Raw genomic sequence first — 27,332 nt, 5'->3', positions numbered from 1 at the left:
GGTTTTTCCCATGTAAATCATTTGTTTGTTTTATACCTTTTGTTACTAATACTGCTGCTGTAACTGTTCATTTTCTCACCTCATTGCTGTTCCCAGTAAATTGTTTTTATCTCAACCCGTGATCTTTGCCTTTTGTGCTTCCAGCTGGAGGGGGGAGCAGTGCTGTGGTTTTAGTGGGAGCACTAATTTGGGGAGCACCATTCCTAAAGCATGGCAGTAACCAAAGTGAGGTGTAATTTGAGTCACCTGCCTTAGAAATCTCACAGTTGTGAACAGGAGGCCTTGCAGCCACTCACACAGGACCCACAGGCTGAGTGGGACGGAGACAGTTCCATCCTTAACTCCCTGAAAAATCGACCTACAATAGGTTCTCTCCCACATATGAATTGCTCTTGTGTCCTGGAGGTCTAACATCTTGTTTTCTTCTTGACACTGCATCACAAAGTCCATATTTCACGTGTTTGCCTGATGACCTCCTGCCTCTCCTCCACCCCAGGACCCTCCTGATTCAGTCCTGCTGCCTCCGTGTGTGTTTAATTAGCTTCCCCAGCTGACAGCAACTAGGATTTTAAGGAGCTGCCAGTGTAAGTGGTCCCAGCCAACAGGTAAAACTTGCATTTCTGGCAGCACAGACAGTTCAGGAAGAGCCCTTATGGCCAGGAAGGGTCAAATCCAGGGACTGCGATGCAGATGGTGCATCTCTGTGGCTGAAATGGCTTTTCTGGAAGTGCTATTTGAGCTATAAGCCTACACCAGTGTACATTTTTTCCCCTATTTCCCTATGCTCAGATGAGGTAGTCTTCTGTTGTGAGGTTCATGTTTGGCTCATTTGATTTCCTTGGATTTCATCCATTGATGCTTGGTCAGGTTATCGAAATGTGGATTTTCAGAGTCCAAGTCAGCTGCCTTCTGTAACTGCCCTTCTCTGCCCTTTATTTTCTTTTGTTCCTTTACAATAACCATGGTTTACTCTTGTTTGCATAGAGCTGGTGTGGAGCTTTCTGCAGTGCTGCAGTGTCTCCTTACACTTGCCTTCATTGATCTGTTTTCTGTCTGACATACTGATGACAATTATTGGAAGTTTTCTTTCTGTTGTTACAGCTGCAGCTTAATTCTTCTGTGTCTTGGTTTTCTGTGGTGGTGTCAGTTGGTGTGCTTTCCAGCTAGGCAGGGAGCTCAGGCTTTTGGGTTGTTAGAAATTTTATAGATTGATTTTTACTTTGTCATTCATGTCTTTTCCTCTGTATGAATTTGTAGTTTACTGTCTCTTCCATTCCAGAATCATTTCTGCATTGGTGTACATAGGTAATAATTTTTGTGATGGTGATGATTAAATTGAAAATGTGCCCTTTAGATACTTTTTTGTTTCCAAGTGACCAATTTTATTCCATAATGATGCAGTGTTCTGTGACTGGTGGCTTTTTGTATTGAGTTGCCTTTACAGTGATTTCTCATTAATACCCATAATGCTGAATACCATACAGCTTGTCCTTGTTGGATATTGTGATAAGTTTTTGTTTTGTATCTTGGATAGGAACACAGAGCTATTAGCCTTCTCCTTATTAGGATTTTTTAAGTTTATGAGCATCTGTTTCTGAAAAAGAGAAACATAGGGGTTGTTTTCTGCTTTCTGAGGATGCAGGAAGACCCTTGTACAATTAGAAGTGACTTCTAAATAATTTTTAAAATTGGATTTGTGCCTAGTTGGTCCCTTCTGATGTATAAAGAATGGTTAATAACCTGGAATAGATTTAATTTTTCCTTCAAAAATGTGGGAAAATGAATTGTTGCCTTACAGCGTGCTTTTGAGGAACTATTGGGAGGCCTTGGAGCATTTTAATTCTCTTAAAAGCCATAACTGAGGAGCCAACAGTCCTGAGTCAGACAAAAATATCCTTGATGCAGAACACTCCTCAGCCATTTAAATTGTAAGCAAAAAACCCCCTTGAACAATGTTTGAAAATCCATTTGTGTTCCACCTAATTACTCAGCTTCTTACTCTATTGGCCACTATAATATTATTGTTTAGAGAACCTCAAAATAGTTCCAAGAATACAGGAATTGCTTATTGTAGAAAATAAACAGAAAAGCAAATAAGTGTTAGAGGCCAAGGTGAGGTGGAAGCTTCTGCTTTGCCTCTTGTATGGCTTGGAAAAGACATGGAGAAGTTGTTTTCCTTTTCACCATCCTCTAAGCAAGCTTGTTTATCAAATACCACCTTCTGTGCACACAAAAATGGGAAGGCATAAAACAAAGGCCAAAATCAGCAATTCCCTGTGTTTAATTTCATTGAAGGGTGTTGGAAGAGCAAAGTTAAAATCACAGCATAATTTGGAAGGGACCTTTGGAGGTCAGTCTGGTGGAAGAAGGGTAATAAGTATGCGTCAAAAATACTGTTACTCTGGGTTCTGCACATCCTTAAAATTCCATGTCTGATTTATTCTTGTGTGTTTCAGAACTAAATGCAGTGAAGGTGAGTGTGTGCAGTCTCCTCTTTGCTGAACTCCCATACAATATTTGCTTTCACTTTACTGCCTCAGAGAAGACACAGTTAAAAAAAAAAAAGAGTACATACATGTGTCTGGCTGCTTTTTTAATATTGGTGTCTTTTGGTTTTTTGTAGATTTAATGTGAACAACAAAATCCTTCATCCTGAAATTGCAGAATGGTGAGTAGCATAAAACCTTCCTCTCTGAGTACCGTTGAACATGCTTTTACTGTGCCATTGCTGCAGAGAGATTCCTTCTGCAGAAGCCTCCTACTTTACAATGTGAGTTTTAATTTTAAGCTGATTTCATGTTATGGAGTGGAAATAATGTATAAAAGTAAAAACAGGGCTGGGTAACAGCATTCAAAAGCGAAGAATTTATGTAACATCTCTTTAACATTGTTCCTGGATACACATTTTTATAGGATGTGTTAGGAGTTAAGTCACATCCATGTAAATATGAATTTGTATGAATAGGAAAAGAACTGAGGATTATTTATATTCTAGCAACAGAAATCAAAGGTAGATCAAAACTCTGTCTGAACATCTAGTATTTAATTAGATGTTATTACTTCTCTAGGATTTATTTTAGCAGCCTTAATTTTGTTGAATTATTATTCATGTTACCATACTTTGTAATTCTATGGGAATTCTGGTGTAACCTGTCTGGAATAGACAAATTAGAGTGTGACTAAGTGCAAAACTACTGCATTTTACTAGTTTTCCTCTTTTGATCAGTGTTGCTGACTCTTCTCCATAACTAAGGCTTTCTAGTTTTCCATTTAGTAAATTAACTGAAGAAAGAACATTTTTGTTAATGAATCAGGTTTTTATCTAAGCTTTTTTTTGTATATTAATCTAGAAATGAGGAAGCAAATCCTTAGTTAAGACAGATAAGCTTAAAATCTTAAAATTCAAAAGGCAAGTGTACACTCTCACTGTATAGTATTATAGGCTACTACATTTATACTTTTTAATGTTTATTATTAGCACATACACTGAGAACTATCTTCTGCTGTCTTCATCTACAGCTAATTGCCAACTTGAAAACTGTGGAGATGTTTTTCAAACATCAGAGTGGTTTCAGAAGGTGTAGAATTTTTAAAAGGTCACATTTCTGTTGTTGCAGACATTTTCCACTGCTTGGCACGACCTTAAGCTCTGAAAGGAAAGTAGGGAGGGGAGAGACTTTGTGTAGATATTGTTGCATCCCTGAGTCCTGGATGGCCCTGGAGCTGTGTAGCAGTGGGGCTTAATCCTCCTGCTCAGGAGTGTAAGGGGGAATAGGAGGGCTTTGTAACACAGAAAGCTTGGGGTGCTAATTTTTAAACTTTACTTACTTTGTCCTACCAGAATTTGGACCTTTCCTTTTCCTAAACAAAGAAGTTATCTTTTAGAATTGATTTCTGATTTGAAGAGGGATGAGGAAGGGGACCTGGAGAGGGTCCTGTATGACTTCCAAGCTTTGCTCTGTAGTTATGGCAGTACAGAAGGGAGACAGGTGACAGTTTGAGCTGCAGCAGGCTTTGGATTAGGGCTGCAAACTTGTTCCTGAGTTAGCTTTCAGTCTGTTTCCATCCACCTTACCAAGGCGTCACCAGATAAGCTTTTCTCCTCTGTGGTTTCAATTAGTGGGTGGTTAAATCTTCTCCAGGAAGCTCAGGGACAGATGAACATGAGGTCCATGCCCTGGAGGTTGAGCTGAGAGAGGTGGAGCACTGAGGCAGTAGAAAGGCAGCACTTGGAGCTGGGGTAGAGAGAATCATCTCTTCAGTGAATTGTGAGTGCCAGCCCAGACTTCTGACTTGGTCTTTCCTGCAGTCCTGGGGAAGAGGAATGCTTGGTATGCACCTTCCCTCCACCTGGCTTTCAAGGGAAGGGGAGTCCTAAGTGAAGCCAAAGTTCAGATTTGCATTCAGAAGTGTTTTAAAAGGTTTTATTGAGTTTGGTGGGTTTCATTTTGAGTCAGAAGTATGTTAAATACTGTTGTTAGGATTTAAGTGTCTGGTGAAATCAATATGTGAATGACAGGTTATGTATGTTAAAGCTTACTAAAGCAGAAATCTCCTTGGAATGTCAAGTTACTGCCCAAGAAAATTTCTTTGGCAAGCAATAATATTTTTAGAATGAAGAAAAATTTTCTTTTAGGAAGATGAATTTTTTTGGGTTGTATTCTAGGGTATGAAATTGCATCCTTTGAATCATTGCTCGTAGGGATGGATATCATTTCAAATTCAGCAAGCTCTGAACTGCTGTGTTTTATATGGTACTTGTCAGAAAAACTCCTCCGTGCCTTGCTGTCAAACCACCAGCAAGAGATGAAATGGCTGAGCTTTCTGAACCAGGATTATACAGTCCTCTAATAAAATGCAAAAAAAGATGGTTCAATACTGACAAGGGGTGAAACATTTGTCATTAAGGATCTGTTGCCTCCCTTGCTTACTCATCCTTTTTCAGGATTTCAACATTTTCTGACTTGGCATGGAACTTAAGGATAAAACATAGAAGAACTTGACCTTTGGATTTCAGCAGTTTGCAGAGGGGTTTTCTTTTCTTTTTTTCCCCCAGTTTTATTGAGTGGATGTGTTTCCAAACAGATTTAAAAACTGTCATTTTAAACTTAAGGGCTTCCATGTCAAATTTGATAGTGAAATGTATACACTAAGTATTGAATTCAGTGTTTTGAAAGGAAAATGTTATCAAACAGAAGATGAAACTTGTTCAAATTATCTCCCTATTAATCAGAAGGAGGTTTTTCTACACTAGCACTTAGCAAAATGGCCTTTTGGTACTGTATTTTACCAGTGGCTGCCTACCATAATTGTGGTGGTGCTAGAAGTAAACATTTAGCAATGTGCAGCTCTTTTTGTGCCTGTATTTGTACTGTATTTTCCTGTAACCCCAGTGAAAATGGGATTTGATAGTTATAACTGGAAGATGTCATGTGCTCTGTATTTTGTATTACTTTGATGGAAAGCTATAATTATTTCTTTGGGGAAAGTGATCTGTATGTTACTGTCTTAAAGCTGTGCATATGCTTTTTGTGTTTTCAGAGGGCTTTCTATCTATGTTGTAAACCTCTTAACATGTTTTTGAACTCCTGTGTTTGGTGTTCATGCACCTGAGTTTCAGAATTGTGCTGTGATGCCTCTCCTTTGCATCTGATCTTAACTCAGCAAGTTGTTGTGCCTTGCAGAAGAGCACAAATATATCAACTGTGGAAGAGAAATTTCTATAAATAAAGTGTGGAAAGGTAACAGCAGAGGTGAGAAAGGGTGAAGACAAGGCAGGACTGTGGGGTCTGTCTACATGGGCATCATTTGCACTTGTTAGGTGGTCTATAAATGTAATATTTCCAGAAGGACAAGGGGGAGTGGATGTTCCCAGATGTTTTCCATGCATGTCACGGGCAGGAGCCATTAAGGTTGTGCACATGTACTAAAAAGCAGCAAAACAAGGCATGTGATAAAACCCTGAGCTGATAACTGGAAACAGATACTTCTGGTGGTGTGATCAGGGCTGCAGAGTGCACAGAGGGAAGCAAACATCTGTGTATCTTGGAGGAAAGCACCAGTTTAGGAAAATGTAGTTGAGTTAGGTGAGTGTCAGCTTCATAATTGCCTCAAATTCTGTATGCTCCTGACCACTTGATTAGATTGTGCATGAAATTTGGCATCCAGGCATTTAAAATGCCCAAATGTGATTTTAGGATTGAAGTGATACTTGTTTATATTAAAGCTTCCCTCTCCTGTTGGATGACTGACATGTGTGAAAAGACCAGCTGCTCATATGGCCAAGTGCAAATAAAAGCACAAAATGTGTGCAAAAGAGGAGAATTAAGAAGAGGAAATGGTTTTACAGTGCTAAAATGAGGGGGAAAAAAAAAAGGTGAAAATTTTAGGCCAGTCCTGACAGTCAGAGACTTGTGCTTCTCTTTCAGCTTGATTGCACTGAGTGCCTGTTAGTCTGAGGGCTGCCTTCCATGCTGAATCTGTCCATTTTCACAGTTGCATTAACTGGAGCCTGGAAATTATTTGTTCCCATTAAAATATTAATGCATTTATGCAAAGTGTGTAACTGGTCCAAGAGCTGTTTTTAAGAGAATGATGAAGTTCACGTTCATGAACAAAGGTGTGATTTTCATCCTATCCTTCTTTTGGAAGTGTGGGGGGGAAACATCATGAGAACTGTGGACACTCATCACCTGCAAGGTTGCCCTGAGGTGCTTGGGCAGCACTGCTTTAAACCTGGCTTGGGGAAGTGCTGCTTTTTACACCATCAGGGCAGTGAGGTGGTGGTGAAATAAAGGCCTTTCTACTACCCAGACATGCTGTGGCAACTCCATCAACAGTACCACTGTAACCAGTGACTTTTTGGTATCTAGTGGAGGGTGAAGGTGATCATGTTCCCTGCACAATTGCACATCTTCCCTCTCTTCCCTGCTAAGGGTTGGGTAGTGGGTTTTGTTGGTCTCAGAATGACTAAACATCTTCTGTAAAATATTTCACTGCCCGACCTTGTGTAAATGAAGGGGTTGCATTGGATAAAAACTGTGTCTGAGGCTGAGCATGACTTTCTGTATTCAGAAAGATACCTGAGAAATTGTCATCTAAAATAAATACCTTGAACCCTGAAGCCTTATGTCCAAGTCAAGGAAAATGGGTTTTAATACTGTTTGCACTTGCTGTGGAGCAGTTACTAACTTGTATTACTAGCAGATTCCAACAGAGATTAGACAACTGAATTATGAAACAACTTATTTTTCAGGCACTTGCAGATCAGGGATATGTACTGTATATTGAAAGTAATATAAAGGCACATCAAACCAGTATTAAATTACCCTGCTAGCACATGCAGTCTTCCGAAGAACAGGATTTAAAAAAAATAATCTATGAGCCTTTGCCGCCTCATTCTACCTGGAATGTATTTGGGCCACTGTTCTTTACGTCTTGGCTGAAAGACAGAAGCAGAAATTTGTTTCCTCACCCATGGTCAGCAGATTGTACCATCCCGGTGTAATTTTTTGCACTTTTGTGTGCATTTTAAAACCTTGTACTTCTCATTCTCAATGTGCATAATGATTATTTTGTGTCATATTCCATTTGACTAAGAAAGCCAATCCATTCCCCTCTGCTGTGTTTCTGTTTGTAAAGGCGTTTTGATCGATATTGGGATTTCACAAAGGCACCTTTGCTCTTGCCAGAAGGTTGGGTTGGAAGGGGAGTGGCTGAGCTGTAGCAGTGCAATCAGTGTCTGTGGGAAGTGCTCTGCTCTCACCTCAGAGGCACTGATGGCTGAGAAGCCTGTCTCTGGACTCATTAAAATGAACTACAGGAGCAGAAATACAGTAAATAGTTTTCTGCAGCCGTGTGAGGAGGAGCGTGGTGCAGTAAAAAGGGGTGTCTGGTGGCAGTTCCAAAGCACATCAGTTATGGTGCTTTGTAACTGCTGCAAACTCTGGAGTGGAGCTGGAAAATGCAGTTTAAATATTTTCGTGCGATTCAAGAGATGTGGTTCTGCACTTTGTAAGCAGTAAGAATGTACTTCACAGCTGCCTTTGAGATAGGCATGAAAAATACTGGGAATTTGGTGTGTGTAGCAGTGGAAAGAGCATGTGGTTTTTAATGGGAATTATGGGACAATGCTTTCCTGTTCATGTCACACTAAATAGCTGCTTTTATTTGAAATACATGATAAAAATACATGTAGAGAAGAATTAAATGGTAAATTTTTGAGATGAGTTCAGAAGAGAGTGTCAAGGCACATAAACATACACAAATTCATTATCTTATAAGAGCAGGATTGGGTTTTTAGGGGGTTGCTTGGTTTTGGGGGTTTTGGTTTTTATTTTCCTTAGAAGCATGTGAAAGAATGCAGATTGTGGCTGTAATTACTGCTGCTGTGGTTTCTGAATTTCATGGTTTGGATTTTTTAACACCAAACAGAAATAGCATTTCTTTACACCACCCCCTGCACACCTTTTGAGGTATTGCAAATAGGTGGGAGTTGGGATTGTGCTGAACAGAATTCTGGAGATCTGGGAATTTAATGATGTAAACTAGTATCAAATTGTGTTTAAAAAGTAAATCAAGTGTGCTTATAGAAATGTTCTATTTGAAGCAGTGCTTGAGTCATGACAAATGCAGAAATGCATTGGTTTTGTTCCTAATGTATTGTAGAATGAGTTGAAAAAAATGTTGGTTGAACCACCTGTTTATAAGTATTAAATGGGGCAGGCTGATGTTTGAAATGCTTGTGACTTCCCTTTGTAAGATTGTTTTGCTAATGCTGAATCAAAGCCAACAAAACTTTGCTGTCATGAATACTGTAAGAGCTGTTTGCTCTTGGGGTGTACTTGATCTAATTTTACAATGGGTGATGCAAATTATTTTCAGGGGGTTTTTAATTTTGTATTCTTAAGCTGTGAAGTTGCAGCCTAACGTGCTCTCTGTTCTCCTTTTCTTTAAGTCGTGTGATTAAGACAGACATGGAGTTGGAAGTGCTGCGCTACACCAATAAAATCTCCAGTGAAGCTCATAAAGAGGTAATGGGTCCTTTAGTGTTAATAATTTTTGCTCTTAGTGTAGCAGTGGTACTCAGAAAATGTTCCCAGCAACCCAGAATTGCTTAGTAATAAAATAATGGAAAGGCTGGATAGAAATAAGAGGATAATATCCCTCCTATTACAGCCCAGTAATATACCTTGCATTTGTCCTTGAACTCACTGGTGCATTTGTGATGTGTGAGAAATGAAGTGTGGTTTTGGGTAAGAGCTGGAGCCTCAGCAGAAGGTGACCTGCTTGCAATCTGTTTGTCCTGTGTACACAAATACCTGTATGGTGATGGAGAAAGAAAAGATCCAGAAGATTAATCAGGCCCATGTCAGCATGTGCAGGGCTGAAAGGTTTAACTAGCAGGTAACTCTGCAGGTGCTTCCAGCCTGGAGAGGTGTTTCCATGCACAGTGCAGGACAGGAGAAGGAGTCCTTAGGTTGCTCCTCAGAGGTGGGTCTGTCCCCCAGGGCAGTGCTGAGTCTTGCTGTTCTGCTGCTGCAGCAGTGTGGCAAAGACAAGTGCAGGCTCTCAGCAAGGCTGCTCAGGTCAGACCCAGCACTGGAGCTGTGCTGCTCTCCTGGTGCTGGGGACAGAATTGACCCCGTGTCAGTCCTGTGCTCCAGGTAGTGATGCAGAGATGCCTTGAGTTCTGGGAGTGGTGATGACCAAAGGGAGCTTAGGTCAAAGCAGCTGATGAGGTGACTCACTCAACTGTTGGCTTTGCTCCTGCTCAGATTGCTGAACTGGGAAGTGTGAGAACGTTTTAAAGTGAACACTGTAAAACTGAAAAGTCAAGAGGTGATCAATTTGCATTTGTTCTCCTCGGTTCTTTATCATCCTTGAATAATCTTCTCGCATCTGAGAGTACTTTTTCTGTACATCAGCTGCCTAGAATTTCTACAATACAGAAACAGGCAAAGGAATAAAACATTCTTAGCAAATCTGAGAACAAAAATAAGATTTATGAGTTGTAAACGAGTGTTAACTCCGGTAGTTTTCCAGTTGATTCAGATTGCAAAGTGTAAAAGAGACTCTTCCATTGTAGTATAATCCAGTTCATAGCTTTGTTTTGCTAAAGTAAAACAAAAGGACTTGCTGCCAAGTTCACCACAGCTTTCAGAATTAAACATTGGTGTTTTGATGAGCTGTGCTTCATTAGGATATAGTAGTTTGGCAATTAAACTTGCTTTATTGCTGGAGACTGCAAGCATTTATAAAGATTAAAACGAGATTGATTCCAATGTAGTTTTAAAATACATCTACTGATGTAAATTTAAATAAAGTACAGATGATATTTTTGTATTATAGGTTCCTCTGGAGATAGTCATAAGTCATAAATTTATAAATATGAGATTCCCTCCTGCTATCATTGTCCCATGTTAATATGTATCTTACAGGTAATGAAGGCAGTAAAACCAGGAATGAAAGAATACGAGATGGAAAGGTAAGAGTTCTTTCAGTAATTATAATAAAAAGGAGAAAGTCTCTAGTGTGGGGAGAAGCAGCAGCGGAGACAAAGCAGTAACATGGATTCAGTTGAGACTGAGAGCTCGTTGCTGTTTGAAGACCATTGCAAGCATTATTTTATCATTTTGAGGTGGTAATTCATCAGTTTCAAACCCGTATTTGATGAGGATTGGTTATTTTTTGGTGACAGTTTAGTGAAATCCTCTCTTCCTGGAGTTCTAGCAATTTACAGAAGCTTTACAAAATATCTGTTATTATTGTTTGGAGCCATCTGATAAAATGGTGTTTATGGATAAGCATTGCCCTTAGCCTGGTTATGCTCAGCAGACTGCAGGGATGGGTGTTTAAGGATCTTACCAAAGGCTGTGTTGAGCTGCATTTTGCCTGCAGTTCCAAGCCAGCAGTCCCTGTAGTTGGCCTGTACAAGGAGCTCAGCTCACACCTGTGCTGGGGGTTCCTGCAGCAGTTGAGGGGTCAGTGAGAAGGCAGCAGATCTCTCTGCACAGGCAGGCACGGGGGCTTTGGCTGCTCTTAGCTGATACAGTAATGGTGTGTCTAGACCTCAGCAAAACATTGCCTCCTCACTTGAATCAATATTTACATTAGATCATCAGCATTTATGTTATAAAGCATGGGTTTGATCATCAAGTCCATTTATTTTTAGCTTGCACACGATATTTTCTGTTTTCAAAGTATTTGCATAATGAAGGAATAGAAAACAGCAGTCATATCTCAGTTACTGTTGTTTCTTGGCAGTAATATTTCAAAGGCTAGTAAGCAGGCTAGAGCAGCACCCAGGGAGGGGGAAATAAAGTGACCACAGTCTTTGTCATCAGAATTTCAAGGTAGCTCAAAAGACAAATAATGCCCTTATGACATATGCAATATGGAGAAACTAATGTTACATTTTTAAGCAGTTTAAAGTTCTGCAGGTGCTATAGGCTCATGCTTGTAATTTGCTTGTGCTTCGAAATGCAGTTACATATACCACCAGATAAAAGGGGAAAAAACATGTTGTATACATTCTGTCTTCAACTTTACTCCTGAACTTTGTGTTCAGTTTACTCACTGCCCAGGCTATACATGCTGATAGTGAAATTTTGGTTCTGGAAGTCAGTAGCAATCAAAAATTTCCATAAAGCAGAATTTGTTCTCAGGTGCTTTTAAATGTCACGATTCTGACAGTTTGATTTCAATGTCACACAACAGATACATATATATACAGTTTTCTGTAAGACTAGGAGTTATACTGCATTTTTCTCCAGGACTTTCATACTTCCCTGGCTAGCTCCTTCCATACACATCAACCTTTTGGAAAGATTATTTGTTTCTTTCAATTAAAACAAACAAACAAATAAATAAAGCAGTTGTTACACTTATTTAAAATTGCCTTCTGTTCTTCCATACCTTTTGATAGATTACACTCTTGAAATAGTTTGAGGTTATTTAGCTAATAAAAGAGGTCTTGGCAGACTACTCTGCAGCATCTGCCTTGGAGACTGTAATTAGAACTTGAGTTTCTTTTGCTGGTAGAATTCATCCTTGCACTGGTTTCTGTTCCCTTATTCCCTTGAGAAAAAAGGGTCATAAAAATGTAAACCTGTCATTTTCACACCTTTCCAGCAACAAACATATAATTGAAATGTTTATAAATGAAGTTAGAAAACAGTCTAGGAAATCTCTGTTCTAAATACAGGTGACCTATCTGTGAATGTAGTCTAAGAAGGGAACTTTCAGAGACCTAAAAATAGCCAACATGCAAAAATAGACAATTTTCACTGAAATAGTAGAGTTATGGAGGGTTTTGGGGGTGGTTGTTTCTTTGTTTTTTTCCTTTGTCAGCAAAATTCATAGTCCGGATGGATTTATCAAAAGTGTTCGCACTTGTCTTTGGAAGATCAATTAAAAGTTAGTGCAATTTTTCATTTTCTGCTGTTTCTAGGGCTTCCACTCCCTTTGTGAAAGCTTTCTGAATTGTGTGGCTCTCTTCCCCTGCACTTGCAGTTCCCACTGATGGCTGTGAAACTGATTTTTTTTTTTTAAATGAATATAGATAGCCCTTGAAATGTGCCCAATGGCCCCCCTTTCTTATTGCTTTACTTTCATTCTTTGACATTGTGGACTATAGCATGTGCAGTGTTGGGTACAAAGCTGCTCTGACCCTGTCTGCTGGGAAGAATAATGCCAGAGATCCCAAAAGCAATTAAAATTTTCCATTACTGGATGTGGGACCTAAATGTTACCTTTTCTTTGTCCATTTGGTCAAGCATTAGGAAATGATTTTGAACCAGTAGTGTGTTAATGCTGAGATATATAAAAAATGAACACATTTAACTGCAAATCCAATCAGCCCTGACTTCTTTTTTGGTTTGATGTTATTTAACTTTAATGTGTGGTCGGTTGACTTTAAGGAGACAGCCCATGCAATTATCTACAAACAGTAATTCACAGCATGTGTAATTGCATAGAAAGTCATTTTGGTAGGTCAGATTCTGGGTTTTCTCTGAAGCAGTTTGTTTAGTGTTTGTGCTTATCTCATGTGTAATTAATCTTCTTTAATTAAAGGCTTTTAATTATGTAACCACTCTGTAGTGAATATATTGTTAAAATATAGCAAAATGGTAAAAGAAATCTCTCCAGCTCGAGAAGCATGTGAATGAAATCTGAGAATTCAGATAAGTTGTGTGCACATATAAATAAAAACGTTTTGTGTATGTATATAAACACACTGAAAGTACTAATTAGAACCTGCAGTCTTCTGTTTCAGGGTGGTCTAAAGTTCTGGAAATATCTTCTAGATCAGTGTTTATTAATTTCTAGAGTGTTGCCAGTTCATCTACTTACTTCTGTTTTCCAAACGAGGTGTTGAATCTTCCGTGCATTTCCTCATTTGTTCCCTTTTTATTGAAGGGAACATTTTTAAGGTTGGGGTGGCTACTTGGAATGGTCCTTCGGATTGGGGAATGACAGGAAAGTGTGTGCTGGAGCAACAGGTGAGCAACTTCCTACACCAGGAATTTTGGACATGTAGCTATAGTATGCATTGCTCGTGTTTGTGGGGTCTTGTGCTGTCCTTAATGGCCCTGAGGGTGCTCTGCTAGGAGTGCACAGTCCTGAGTTGATGAAATGAGGATGTGGTTCTCACTGCCTTGGTGATGCTGGGCAGCACTAAACCAGGCCTAAACACTCGTTCCCTTGCCCAACATCTCCCTACATGATGTGAAGCCTCTGAAACTTTTGCTGCTGCTGATCACAGGAGCACCTTGGGGTTACTGTGCAAATAACTGTGATCCCAGTGCTGAGGATCCAAAGTGGATCCTGATCCTGGAGAGTGGAGTCCTCTAAAACAAGGGAGCGTGGCTGGTGTGGGAGGTGATTCTGCCCCTCAGGTGAGACCCCCCAGCAGAGCTGCTCCAGCCCTGGGGAACAGCACAGCAGGACATGGAGCTGCTGGAGAGAGTCCAGGGGAGGCACCAAGAGGATCAGAGGGATGGAGCAGCTCTGCTGGAGGAAAGGCTGGGAGAGCTGGGATTGTTCAGCCTGGAGAAGCTTTGGGGTGACCTAATTTTGGCCTTCTAAGGCCTGAAGGGAGCCTGCAGGAAAGGTGAAGAGAGACTATTGACAAGGGGCTGAAGTGACAGGACAGGGGGAATGGCTTCACGCTGACAGAGGGTGGGTTTAGATTAGATATTAGGAAGAAATTCTTTACTGTGAGGGTAAGTAATTGTGGGGATTCTGTAGTAATTAATACTAAACTTAAACCCCACTCTGCTGTAACAGCAACAATTTGAAGAGTAAAATGGCAAGAAAGCAGCTACAGAGGTTTTTTTTCTTCTTGGTTTACAATGCTTACAGACTATTTTTACACCTTGCCTCTCTTACCAGCTGAGGCTGATAAAAGTTCTTTATCCCTATTCTTTTCGGTCCTGTCCCTGATTCCAGAGCAGAGCTTAGACCCTGAGATGAGCTGCTGTCATATCTGTCAGTGTTAAATTTCACTATCTGTGGAAGTTTGAGAGTGCTCTCACGGATTATGGCTCTCATCTTTCATTTATCTCTCTCTCCTCTGCTCCAGTGGAATAAACTGAAAATAAAACATACATGTTATTTCACTAGAAAAGAAAAAATAGCCAGAATAATTTTATTTTCCTTTGGGTATTTCCTTTAAGTGAAATGCTGATTATTTTAGCTAATCAGTATTTGCCACTTACAGTCTCCTGATATTTGTGCTTTGAGTGTTTTTGAGACGGTCGCTGACTTCTGCAGCAAAGGATCTTTAAGAATATTTCTGGTTTTTTTCATGAGTCTGGTTAGAATTTCAGCTCAATTATAGCCTTTGTAAGTTCTTTACATAAGAATGTGTGGATAGTAAGTAAGAATTCTCATTGCAGCTGGCGAAAGTACAGGGGTGTTGCTTTTTTTCACTGTTGCTTTTTGGCGTGGGAATGGTGTTGAATTGTGCCATGACCCTCACTGGTATTTGTGTATTTTTATTAAACAACAGACCAGCACTCCATTAATCTCAAGCACCATGTCAGTCTGCTCAGCTACTGAAATATCATTTCTTTTTTTTTTTAACAGTTAGTGTTGGGTAGCCTGGAAGTGGCTTGACTGCCTTATTTCCCAGACTGCCTCACAAATAGAGGTGATGGGGTCTTAAATACAGATTGCTGCTATCAAAAGGTTAGTTTGAAAACTTGAAAATGCATAAAAAACTGAGAGAGGCAGGAGGTGGCCTTTCCCCACGTTTAAAAAACCCCAACCCAATCCATTAATTTTCCTTTGTTGCTGCGGGCCTGTGAGGTAGGATGGGTGTCTGCCTGCTGTACCCAGTATTGTTTGTTTGTGTTGATACCTAGTTCTAGCAGAAGGGTTGAAGAAAGAAGTGGATCAGACACAATCTCTGTTCTTAGCAGAATATCCTCACTGCACAGCAGCCCAGGAGCTTCTGTTCAACAGGAATTGCACAGGGGCCAGCTGGGAAGGAATAGCTGAGCCAGTGGTTTTGTACTTGTGCCTGTTCGGGGGTGGCAGGATCCCCCAGATCTTCCTAAAAATGGTGCTCCAAAATGACCTACAGCAGCCCAGGGCCAGGTTGGCAGCTTAGTGCTGACAGCTCTGACAGCAAATGCTGGGTCCCTGCTAATTGCTTGGTTAGAGAGAGCTCCTGAATCTCACATGCCCAGTGCCCACAGGGAAGTCAGGTATAATATATTTGCTGGGAAGAGCAGCTGGATTCAGAGAGACACTTCCTGGAGCCTTCCCCCCCTGCCTGCCTTCCCTCAGGTACAGCTGGTTCTTTGATGTTTTAAATTAGGCTGTCGCCACTCATTTCCTAATCCAGCTGAAGTCAGGTTGTAAATAGGCTCCAAATAAACCTAAATTTAAAAATTGGTTTTAGAAAACCCCTGAGCATTGTTTCTCTTCTGTGACATATGGAGGGACAATTGCATATGTATGCACACTCTGTCCACCAGAAGTGAGGGTTATTTGTGAGCGTGGAGACCTCCTGTCTCAGCACCTCATCTGCTGTAGGAGACCTGAATCCACTTGGGAGGTTCCAGCTGTCCATACCTGCTTCCAGTCTCCCTGCTCTTCCCTCTGCCCAGCTGAGAGGAGCAGTGTGGGAGTTGGAAACCTCCTGGGGAGGGGAGTGTGGGGGCACTCTGAGACTTGTTTTGCCTGAACTGCTGTTCAGTGTGGTTGGTGATGGACTCCATTTACTGCTGGGAGAGAGCAGAGCAGTTCCAGTATGTTCCCAGTAACTCTCAGCATTTTCCCTTGTCAGGAGGTCCTGTGGCAAGCTCCTGTGTTCTCTCTTTCAGTCACCTCCTGGTGGAAGGGCACTGTTTAATTGCACAGGTCTCTCTTGTGACTTCTGATTGAAGTTCCACATAATTGGTTTTTATCTTCTACAAAAAAATTGTGAAATTGGATCATGTGAGAGCTTTAAAACTAAACCCTCTATCAGCCCACAGATACCAAAGAACAATTACCACGCTCATACTGGAAAATGTTTCCCTTCAGAAAGAGAGCTGTGGAAGGATGTACACCACGTGTGTGCATACAGAACCTGGCGTCCTTGCTCAGCAAGATAAACCTAACTTTAAATGCTGTGTTGTTGTATGTCCTCACAGGGTTGTTAATATAGTAAGTGCTGTGATAATTCATAATTATCCCTTTATTATCTTTTTGGAATTCAAAAAGTAGTCGCTGTTTTTATTTTAATTTTGTAACTGATTGAAAATTGCAAGCAATATTAATTTCTGTGGGTGTTTTCTAGGGTGACTGTTACTATTAGTTATATTAACAACAGAAAAAGCTTTCTTCTCAAATTAGTAATGATCTCAGTTTCTACTGAATCTGGGGTGGCATTGAGATAGTGAACTAATTAGCATTGCTAATGACAAGCTAAGATTGGCAATATGTGAAATGGAACTCATTGTAAAAGACAGCAGGCTGAACTGATTATTATTTGCTGTGGATTTTGTTCATGCTTGTTCAGACAAGTCAAAAGTAAAGATTCTACCATATGTGAGGCTTTATCTGCATTGTGAGCTTTAGCTCAGTAATTTTTGCTAATTACTGATGAAGCAGAGAGATGAGAATTTTGTGTTTGTTGGCCATCTTTTTATAACCAGGGGATCATGCTCAGAGACCAGAAGCCCAACTTGAAGGAAATGGGTGGAATACCAAGAATGTCCATTAATGATGTGGTGTTGCACACTGACCTTCTGAAAATCAAACCCATTTTACACAGGTGAAAAGAAAGCAAACAGATTTTTTTCCTTGCTGCTGGCATGGCCACTGCATAAATTCTTTTCCAGATTTGTTCTTGGGGCATCCTCATCATCATGGTGTGCAAGTGCCACCTTCCAGCCTATTAAGTAGCATTTCTAATGTTTGTCGTGATGGTTCTTTTGTTTGCTTGATTTTTGTTTGGTTTTCTTTTGTTGCATCATCTCTCTCGGGGGTGAATTGTGCAGAATTGTGTACTCTTGTGGAAGGTGGTATTTTTTTTACTGTGCACATTATCAGCAGTGTTGAAAAATGCAGGGTCAGGGTTATCATTACAGGATGACGTGTGATCGTAGAATTATAGAATCAGCAAGGTTGGAAGAGACATTTAAGATCATCCAGTCCAGCCATCAACCCAGCCCTGCCACTGGAACCCCTAAACCACCAAACCACACTATCCAGTGCCAGATCCAGATGCCTCTTTAATACCTCCAGGGATGGTGACTCCACCACCTCCCTGTTCCAGTGCCTGACCACCTGAACAGTGAAATTCTTTTTTCTAATACCTAATCTGAATCTCCCCTGTCTCAGCTTGAGGCCATTTCCTCTGGTGCTCTCACTGCAGGCACAGAAGGAGACCGACCCCTCCTCACTACACCCTCCTGTCAGAGTTGTAGAGCTATGAGGTCCCCTGAGCCTCCTCTTCTCAAGACTAAACAATCCCAGCTCTCTCAGCTGCTCCTCATAAGACATGTTCTCTAGACCTTTCATAAGCCATGCTGTCCTTTGCTGAACACTCTCCAGGACCTCAGTGTCCCCTTTAAAGTGAGGGGCCCAAAGTTGGACACAGCACTTGAGGCCTCACCAGTGCTGAGTACAGAGGAAGAATCACTTCCCTGGTCCTGCTGCCACACTATTCCTCATACAGCCCAGGTGCCATTGGGTTTCTTGGCCACCTGGGCACACCCTGGCTCAGGTTCAGCTGCTGTTGACCAGCACCCCCAGGTCCCTTTCTGCCAAACAGCTCTTGAGCCACTCCTCCCCCAGCCTGGAGCACTTCAGGGGGTTGTCGTGGTCAAAGTGCAGGACCCAGCACTTGCCCTTATTGAACCTTGTGCTGTTGTCCTTGGTTCATTGATCAAGTCTGTCCAGGTCTCTTTGTAGAACCTTCCTGCCCTCCAGCAGATCCATACTCCCACCCAACTTGTCTGCAAATTTACAGAGGGTGCAGAGGTGTCTGCAAATTTACAGAGGGTCCCCACATCCAGATCATCAGTAAAGATGTTAAACAGGACTGGCCCCAAAATTGAGCCCTTGGGAACACTACTAGTGACTGACCCCAACTGGATTTAGCTCCATTCACTGCAGCTCTCTGGGCCCAGCCATCCAGCCAGTTTTTTACCCATCCAAGAGTCTACTCCTAAAAGCCATGAGCAGCAAGTTTTCCTGGGAGGATACTCTGGGAGGTGGTACCAAATGCTTTACTGAAGTCTAGAGAGACACATCCACAGCCTTTCCCTTACCTACTAAACGGGTCACTTTGTCATCGAAGGAGATCAGGTTGGTCAAGCAGGACATGCCTTTCATAAGTCCCTGCTGGCTGGGTTTGATCCTCTGGTTGTCCTCAGGATGGCACTCAGGATGATCTCTTCCATGACATTGCCCGGAACAGACATTATGCTGACAGGCCATATCCAGCCTTCCTGGACTCCTTTGTCCTTCAGCACTGACTTCCAAGGGTCTCTGTCAATCAGTGTCATAAATAGCCTGGCTGCTGGCAGTCTGAGGTGGAAGTCCTGCTGGTGCCCCTCCCTCACTTCACCCAGTGCAGAAAATTCTAACGTTTTGTGGTCACTCTGCCCAAGACGGCCACTGACCACCACATCACCCACCAGTCCTGCTTTGTTCACAAACCACAGGGCACCTCCTCTGGCAGGCAGGCAGCAGTGATGGAAAATGTTAGGACTGGGGAGGAATCTGAATCATATTAGACAGTAGAGGTGATGTTTCTGCTAAAATCAAACTGAGCCTTGAGGCAGTCTTGGCAAGTGAGGGATACGAAGAGCTTTGCTGACAACTGACTCTGTGTCTCCCAATTCATCTACTGAAACCTGTATATTTATAAGAACTAAGGAGATATGTGATATAAGCTAATCCTTTAGTGTAAGGTACAGTTGCCATCACTTCTCTCTTGGAACAATCCCCTTGTAAAGTGTCATCCTTCAGGAGTATTGGACTGGATTTCTGCTCTTTCTTAGTTCAGAATGAACCTGCTGTGTTCTCGTGGTCAGCACTGAGTGGCAGAGGTGGGCAAGCATTCCTGTGTCTCTGGTTAGTAGATAATTTGTAAAAATGGTGTGGAGCTGTTTGGGTGCACAGTGTAACTGTAAGCTGTAAATGTTAGGACTGTGTGAAGTTTAGTTTACATGTGATTTGTTAGTGACCTTTTACCTGTCTAATCTCTAGATTTCCTCTGTAATGAAAGGTTTGATGCTGGGTGTAATACATTGCATTGGATCAACTCTCCAGGATAATTTTTTGTCTTTATTGTGGGTTTGAAGGAGGAGAAGAAGAACATGTCTGTTACTAATATGTCGTTTGGGTTGGAAATGGTAACAACATTCAGGAGTTGGCTTCCCAATTCTGCAAGATTTGAGGAGTTTTCTGAGATGTTTGTGTTGAGGGAGGACTGATCTGCTTTTCATCAGTAACTCTGTGAGAAGGAAGTGGGTATTGTATGACAAGAGGCCATTAAACTGAGGAAGGTCCCGGCCAGTGCTGTTTGTGTTGCCTGTACCAATCAGAGACTTGTGTCCATAATTCCTCTGAGGGGTCTAGAATTTGTTTGGTTCAGGTGAACTTGTTGGTTATTTGGGGCTGGTGGGGCAAGGAGGTCTCTGTTACTTGAAAGAGTTCGGGGATAAGGAGTTGTAACTTCTCTCTGGTAGTTTTCTGTTTTACTTTGTGCTTCATTTTCATATTGGTTCTAGCACTTGGGATTGGTGTAGTGAGTTTATCAGCTACAACAGGCCTTTGGAGCTAGATTTGGGTCCCTTGTGCAGTTTAGAATAACAAGTGAAAATTAATCCCATTTCAGCCCATCAGTCTGCATTAACCTCTGACTTCACTGCTGGTGATTGCTCTTTCTGCCCTTCCCTTCAGCCAGCTGAGGTGCTGGAAAGCAACCTGTGCTCCGGCCAAAAGGAGCAGCGTCTGCCGAGAGGGTGTGTGGCTTGAGGGCAGTGGAGGGTCAGTGGGACCCTGTGAACAGGGTGCAGAGTGTTTACCAATGAGGAGACCTGCCTACAGAGCACCTGGGTAGTCATTTGTTTGGTCCCTGCATAAAGAATGGAGTGTTGAGATGTTCCCAGGAATTGAAGCAGGTGTAGGCTTAGTTGCAAAATGTGCCTGGATCTTCTTGAACCAGACGGAGTCCTACTTCCTCACCTCCCCTGCCCTGAAAAATTCTGGGTTCTGCAGCCAACTACGTCTTGTCCAGACATTGTCATCATAAATTGAGTGCTATAATCTTTTATTATCCTTAAATTAGTAGATTTGCATATCCCAAATGACAAATTACTGCCTTATAGCTCAAATATTCAAAAAACTATTGAGGGCAACTTAAGCTCTATACTAAGACACCAACTTCCTTCTAACCTAAGCCCCCTTACTGCATTTCTGCTTGCTCTGGGTTGTTGAACAGAAGTTCAGACTTCAAATATCCAATTTGAAACTGAAAGGAAGATTATGAGGTGCTGGTGATTATGTTGGCACTCTGTGTCACCGAACAGCACTTGTGCGTTGTGTGCTATGTGGGTGGCTGTGTATTTGCTAAGAAGCATAACTGAAGATGAAAGTTTAATTATTTCTTCAAGGCAAATCCTTCCTCCCATGGACTTAAACTTGCATAAGAAAAATGAAAATTCATAAGGAGGGTAAAAATTGGCTGAAATTAAAAACCATTTATTTTTACCCTATTTATTCTTCTGAATAATAAGATTTCCCCATGGGTTTTTGGAACATATGTAGAATAATTACACTGTAGAAGTGGTGCTTTAGTTCAGCTTCTAGAGCTAGGGCAAACGTTGTGATTATGCTGCTAGCTTAAATCTGGGTTTTATAGAAAATCTCATTCAAGGCTCTGTTGCCATCAAGCGCAAAAAACTGTGACCCATGGATTGGTCCCTGTGGGAGCAATTATTCTTTGCAGAGACTTTTTTCCAGCACTGAATATTATAAATGTCAGAAAAAAGTTTAACCCTCAGTACCTCTAACAGAATGTTTCCATACCTGCTGGCAAGAATAAAAATTTTTAGCTGGTATTTGCATTATTTTCTGTTTAAGCCAGGATTTTTTTTTTTTTAAAGAAAGCTTCTCTTTATAAACAACTCAAAGGTAAAAATGCTGTTTTTTCGTTACAGTCTGCATGCCTTGGTGAAGCAGCTGATGCTGCTTAATGCAGTGCTGTGCCCAGGCCTCTCCTGATGGGTTCTTCCCCGTCGGATGCAGTGTGAATTGACGATTAAAACCTCTTGTCTGCCGGTGGCAGCGGGGGGAGGACGTGGAGGGAGTGTGGGGTTGCTTAGGAACACGGGTTGGATCTGACACTCAGTGTGTGCCTGAGTGACATGTTTGGGTGAACAAGAGCAATATGTTCATCTTCAGCCCGGGTCTGAGGGGAGCAGTGGGGACCGGAGCTGACACTTGCCTCCGGGGGAACCTGCTTCCTTTGGGAGGGAGGCAACGTGTGTGTGCATTTCTGCTGCCTTAATTCTGCTGTTTGTGTAAGGCTTGTCAAATCAAAGCCTGTGCATTATTCCTAGCAGAAATTAAAATACTGTTTTTCTATTACTTAAATAACAGATCCAGACCCAGCAGATTTTCTTGCCCCTTCCCTGTTTCCTCATGGGTGTTCTTCGGTGCTGAGTGTGGTCTGGTCATTAACTGCGACAAAACGTTGACAAAATGGATAGGTCTTGCATCATGTGTTCAAAGACTTTTGCAAAGTGACACTAGTTGTGAGATGGCAGGAGGAATGTTGTGCTGCCTTGTCACTGAAGTTCAAGGAAGAAGCACCATTCAGTCACCGTAATATTGCAGTGAGGCATAAAGACAAATGGGTCCCAAATATATACCAACCTTGGGACAGGATGAGTCACCTTTACTTGTACTTTTTTTTCTCAGTTATTTGTATATATCACATTGTTTTGTGATTTGTACGTTTCTAAATATAAAATATTGATGATACTCAAAATAGTCTCAAGCAACATTAAATTAAGAACCTCTGGTTTTGAGACATGAAGATAGGACCTTGAAAGTAAAAATCAATAAGTTTTTCACTTTCTAAAGGATGCAGATTCATTTGTGTGGGTAGTTATTATGTAGAGCTCGCAGTGCAATGTGACAAGTTTTTTTTCCAGTAAATTATGTTAGTTTTCGGTTCAGTTTTGCTTAGCATGCATAAGTAATTTTAAAAGATTTTGTGAGGCCTTTCAGCAGTTCAGAACTTTATTCCATATTATTGTGACAAGGATTGAAAAATTTATTCCAGTATATTATGGGGAAACGCAGTGCTCTGCTGTTGCCACGTTCTGCAGCTCAGATCCCATAACCTCCTGTGTGTCATCCCACTTGATCTACACAGAATCACTGCACCAGGCACCCTGGCTGTACCTACACCTGTGGGCACAGTCCCTGTGGGCTATTTTTGGCCAAATTACTTTGCTGTTTGCCAGTTGTATTCACTCCTTCAAGGTTCAGTCTATACTTTTAATCTTGCTCCACTTTCCCCTCCTGCTTGGTGAGCTGACACAGAGAGGAGGGGCAGGGTTATGCCCTTTGCCACTGCTTTGGTGCTCTAAAGACAGCTTGGAAAAATCAGTGGGTGTAAGTTTGTGCAGGGAGAGACTGTCCCAGTGTTTCCCTTTGGACTGTGTGGGACCAAGGTTGTGTGTTACAGGTTTGTACTGTGCCAGGTCACTTGGCTGTGCTCAGTGGGGCTGAGTGGGGACTGTGGGGTGCCAGTGGCACCAGTTCAGGCAGGTGGTCCTGCTTTGCATCTTGGCAATCTGCTGATGGCTTTGCCTTGATCCACCCACCCTTGAGGGGGGTGTAGGGCTCCAGACTTACAGCTACAAATCATGGCAGATCACAGCTGTCACCATTGCCATTCCAAATAAATGCCAGACCATTATCAGGTGCCATTCATCTTCCTTCAGCGCTTCCACACCTGCTCATTAGGCCTCTGCTGGCATCCAGCAGCCCTCTCAGAGGAGTCCCCAGATCCCAGAGGTACAGCCATACTCCTTCAGGTACCTCCTGTAGCCACTGGGGCTTGGGCAGTCATGGCTGGGCTGCTGCCAGAGCCCTGCTGTTCGTACCTGTGTTCACTGTTTGTACTGGAACAAGAGGCACAGGGCTTCTCAAAGCTGGCAGTGATGAAAACTTATCACTGAAAACAGTGATAAAAGTATTCACTTTTATCTAGAAAGGACCTGAGTGAAGGACTGAGTGCGCTGTTGCGTGCTGAAGGACTGGAAAATAGAAATGGATTGTTTGAGTAGTGTCCTCCAGCAGGAGTGGGAAGAAGAGGCTTGATGTATTTCAGAGATTAAAAAAACTCCAGAAAATAAAACTTTCTCTGCCATCTTTCATACATCAGGAGAAAAGTTAGAAGCTGATAGAGATGAGCAGGATGCTTGTGTCGTTTAATGCATTTTTCCTTGATGAGAGATAACTTTTACAGTGGCAATGGTACTTTTAAATCTTCATTTTCTGTTGAAAAAGAAAAAGGTGTCACTTCCTTTATTTTTCAGATGGAGTGTAGGTAATCACAGCTGGGCATGTTGGTCTGCACCAGCAGACCAGGCACTCCACTTCCTTTTCCTCTGAGTCAATCCTAGCTGGTTTTATGTATATTTTTGTTTCTTTGTTCAACCTGAACAAGTATTTTGAATCCTTGAATCGTGTGTCTTGGTGGTTCTCTTTAGAACTGGAAGCAGGTGGAAATTCATCAAGCTGCTGAAAATGGATCTGGGAAAAAACGTGTCTCAGCTGCCCTAATAGGCAGTGCTCTTGTAGACATTGCCGGTGGCCCTTGGATCAAACAGCAGAGAAATGGCTTCGCAGGAAGAGCCCAGGAAATTCTAACTAGGTAATGAGTAGTGGCTCCCTTTTGATTTACAGCATGGCTTTACAATCAATCTGTGAAGCTTTGAAGAGAAAAAATAAACCTCCAAGGGAAAGGAGAGGGCCATACAATTAGTTGCTACTGTCTGCTTACTTGTCTTCCCTAATTCCAAGAGCGTGTGCTGAAAATGGATGATGGTGTGCAAAAATCTCAACTATTGGCCAATTCCTTTGTGGCTTCAAGCTGAGATATGGTTCACATCATGCTGGTTCTTGGAGAATATTCTGATTCATCTTAGCTGTAGATTATGTGTACATAGCTGTAGTTGGAGGAATTTGACAAGGGTTGCATGTGTGATGTAACTTCCAGCCTCTTGTATATCCAATTCCTGCTCTGATCTCCATTTCTTTCATCTCCAGTCTGTCTTCCTTGAAAGAATTGGATGGTGAAGTGGATGTGATAGCTTGCAGAACCACGTTCGGCACTGGTTTTATTTTTACTCAAGCAAATCACTACAGTTCAGAAAACTTGCTCAGTAATATTGCAGTGGAATTTGGATTTCAAAACACAGTTTGTGATTGTCAAGGCACCGTTTGGTGGAGACTGCTCAGCCCTTAATTTGTTTGGAGTTGACACTTGAAAGGCTAACAGCTGCCTCGGTGCACTGCTCAATTTTAAATCTGATCTGTTACAGAGTTTGGGTGTAGTGCAGCTGTGGGTGTAGTTTGTTATTTTTATTGTTGGTGAGGCAATGCCATTGTCTGGGGACCTGGATGCTTGCTGTTCACATGCACAGGCTTTTTTTTGATACATCAGTAAAACTTTAACATAACGAAGGGTTCATCTTTCTGATCTTAATGTTTTAACATGTATATTAGAGCAGTTGTTTCCACCACTCAGAACAATTTATTTACTGTTAAAATCCAGAAAACTTGTGTTTTCATCATCCGAAAAATTGAAAGAATTGTTCAGATATACAGGTTTGACTCTTGTGTGCACAGATGCTGTCAGTGTTCTATTTGACATGCAGATAATGTCAGGGGTTTTTACTGCACATGATAGACGCTTCTAACAAGAGTTAGAAGAGTCTCTCTTCAATCCTTCTAACAAGGATTTGTTTGGGATTTTTTTGAAAAGTGGCTACTAACTTGCTTATATGATCTTCATTTCCAAAACTGATAATTGCCTAACTGAGGCAAGGTTTTCATTCATAGTAACAATCTATCTAGCTTTATTTCCTCCTCATATTTCAAATTAATTTATTGTATTTTATTCATAATAAAATATTTTTTCTCAGCTCACATAGAAATATTACTTTCAATGTTAATGATGGTATAGGAATGGATTAAAATGCTTTCCTACCCCAATATTGGAAAGATGCTACTTCTTTGGTAGCTGAATTTGTTTTGGTCTCTCAGTTCTTAATGTTTCCCTAGTCTGGCTCCTGCCTTACTCTGGAATGATTTAGAATGGCAGTAGTCAGCAGGCAACTCTTTTTTGTTCATGGAATCACAGAATATCCTGAGCTGGAAGGGACCCCTAAGGATCATCCAGTCCAACTCCTGGCCTTGCACAGACACCCCAACAATCCCACCCTGGCCCTGAGAACGTTGTCCAAACCCTCCTGGAGCTCTGGCAGCCTTGGGGCTGTGCCCACTGCCCTGGGGAGCCTGGGCAGTGCCCAACCAGCCTCTGGGTGGTTGTTGTTGGTTGGGGGTTTTTGGGGTTTTTTTTTGTTTCTTTTGATCCCCCCCCAATGCTTTCTTGCCTCCACCCATTCATTGTTTCTGTGTCAGGAATAATTGAAACTCGGAGCGTAAACTGTGAAATATTCGATGTGCTGTGTTTTACATAGTTAATAGATGTACTGGATCCCAAAGTATAAATCAAACCATGTAGCCTATTATGCATTACATAGGAGAAACAACATATGAAATATTTTACAATGCAGAAAGTGCATGTGAATCAAACTTTTGTTGCTCCTAAGGGATACAATTTTGACAATTTTACGAGGTTGCAATTTATTTGTGGGGTGAGTTGGCACATGGTTTTGATACAAGTAATGTTCACACAGCATTCTGCCAACAAAAATACTTCCTTGAAGCCACTAGTCTTGCTGATTTGTATTGTAAGAGCAAAGTATCTGTTTAACTCCCCAGAAGTGTGGCTGTCTGAGATATACTTATAAACCCTGTGTGGTAACACTGGTCCTGAGTGTGAACAACATAAACTTTCAGTCTGTGCTGAGGAACATCTTTAAGGAATAATAGAAAAAAGAAACCTGTTAAGAACTGGAGAAAGAAGGGGGAAGCTGTATTTTTTTTTTCAATACATACCTGATCTTATGCAAAAGACTCAGAAAAAACCATTGGCCTCGAGACTTCGATGCTACCCCGTGCTGTGACAGAAGGGTCTGATCTGGCTATTCCAAGAATGGGGCTGTTGATAGGAATAATGACATTTCATTGAATAAATACTTCAAACATGGCTGAAAGCATAACTTCTCTACTTTCCAGACTTATAGTGGCATTAGACCATCAGTTTCAGTTTCATTTTTAACATCTCTGTTTCTGTATCTTGTTTTTTTGGAAAGTGCTTGAAAATACTTGGCTGGCATTTTTGCTATTTAAATTACACCAGAGAGCAAGCCTGCAAGCTTCTTCATTCCTTCTTCCTTCCTTCCCTCTTCACTTGTATCTTTTCTATCTTTCCTAGCCTATTTTCAGCCACATTCAGTGTACTAAACCAAGGAAAGGTGTCTCACAGTATCTGTCCCACTGTGGTATATATGTTTCATAGAAATGTGGGCAGATTATAACAGGAAGTAATGAACCTCAGAGAGGATAGTTCAGAAAATAGTGGTGAAAGGAGTGTGGTCAATAAATTATTTATAAAGTAGAGAAGCTGAACAAAGTTGAGATTAGAGTAGAAATTAAAAATACCTGAGCTCAGAATT

At 41.4% G+C, this 27,332-nt stretch overlaps 1 protein-coding gene across 1 annotated transcript in view; it reads left to right on the top strand.

Annotated features, from left to right (window-relative positions):
• The window catches only part of PEPD (peptidase D), a 139,750-nt gene that overhangs the window by 31,729 nt on the left and 80,689 nt on the right, over positions 1-27,332 (top strand). The window contains exons 7-9 of the mRNA XM_018086343.2: positions 2,624-2,668; positions 8,957-9,032; positions 10,440-10,486. Coding sequence (XP_017941832.1) covers positions 2,624-2,668; positions 8,957-9,032; positions 10,440-10,486 — 168 coding nt within the window. The remainder of the gene's footprint in view (positions 1-2,623; positions 2,669-8,956; positions 9,033-10,439; positions 10,487-27,332) is intronic.

The sequence above is a fragment of the Manacus vitellinus genome, unplaced genomic scaffold, assembly GCF_001715985.3.
Source record: "Manacus vitellinus isolate BGI_N305 unplaced genomic scaffold, ASM171598v3 scaffold_10_pilon, whole genome shotgun sequence".
Classification (NCBI taxonomy): domain Eukaryota; kingdom Metazoa; phylum Chordata; class Aves; order Passeriformes; family Pipridae; genus Manacus; species Manacus vitellinus.
The sequence above is the reverse complement of the archived record's forward strand: the minus strand, read 5'-3'. Positions and strand labels throughout refer to the sequence as shown.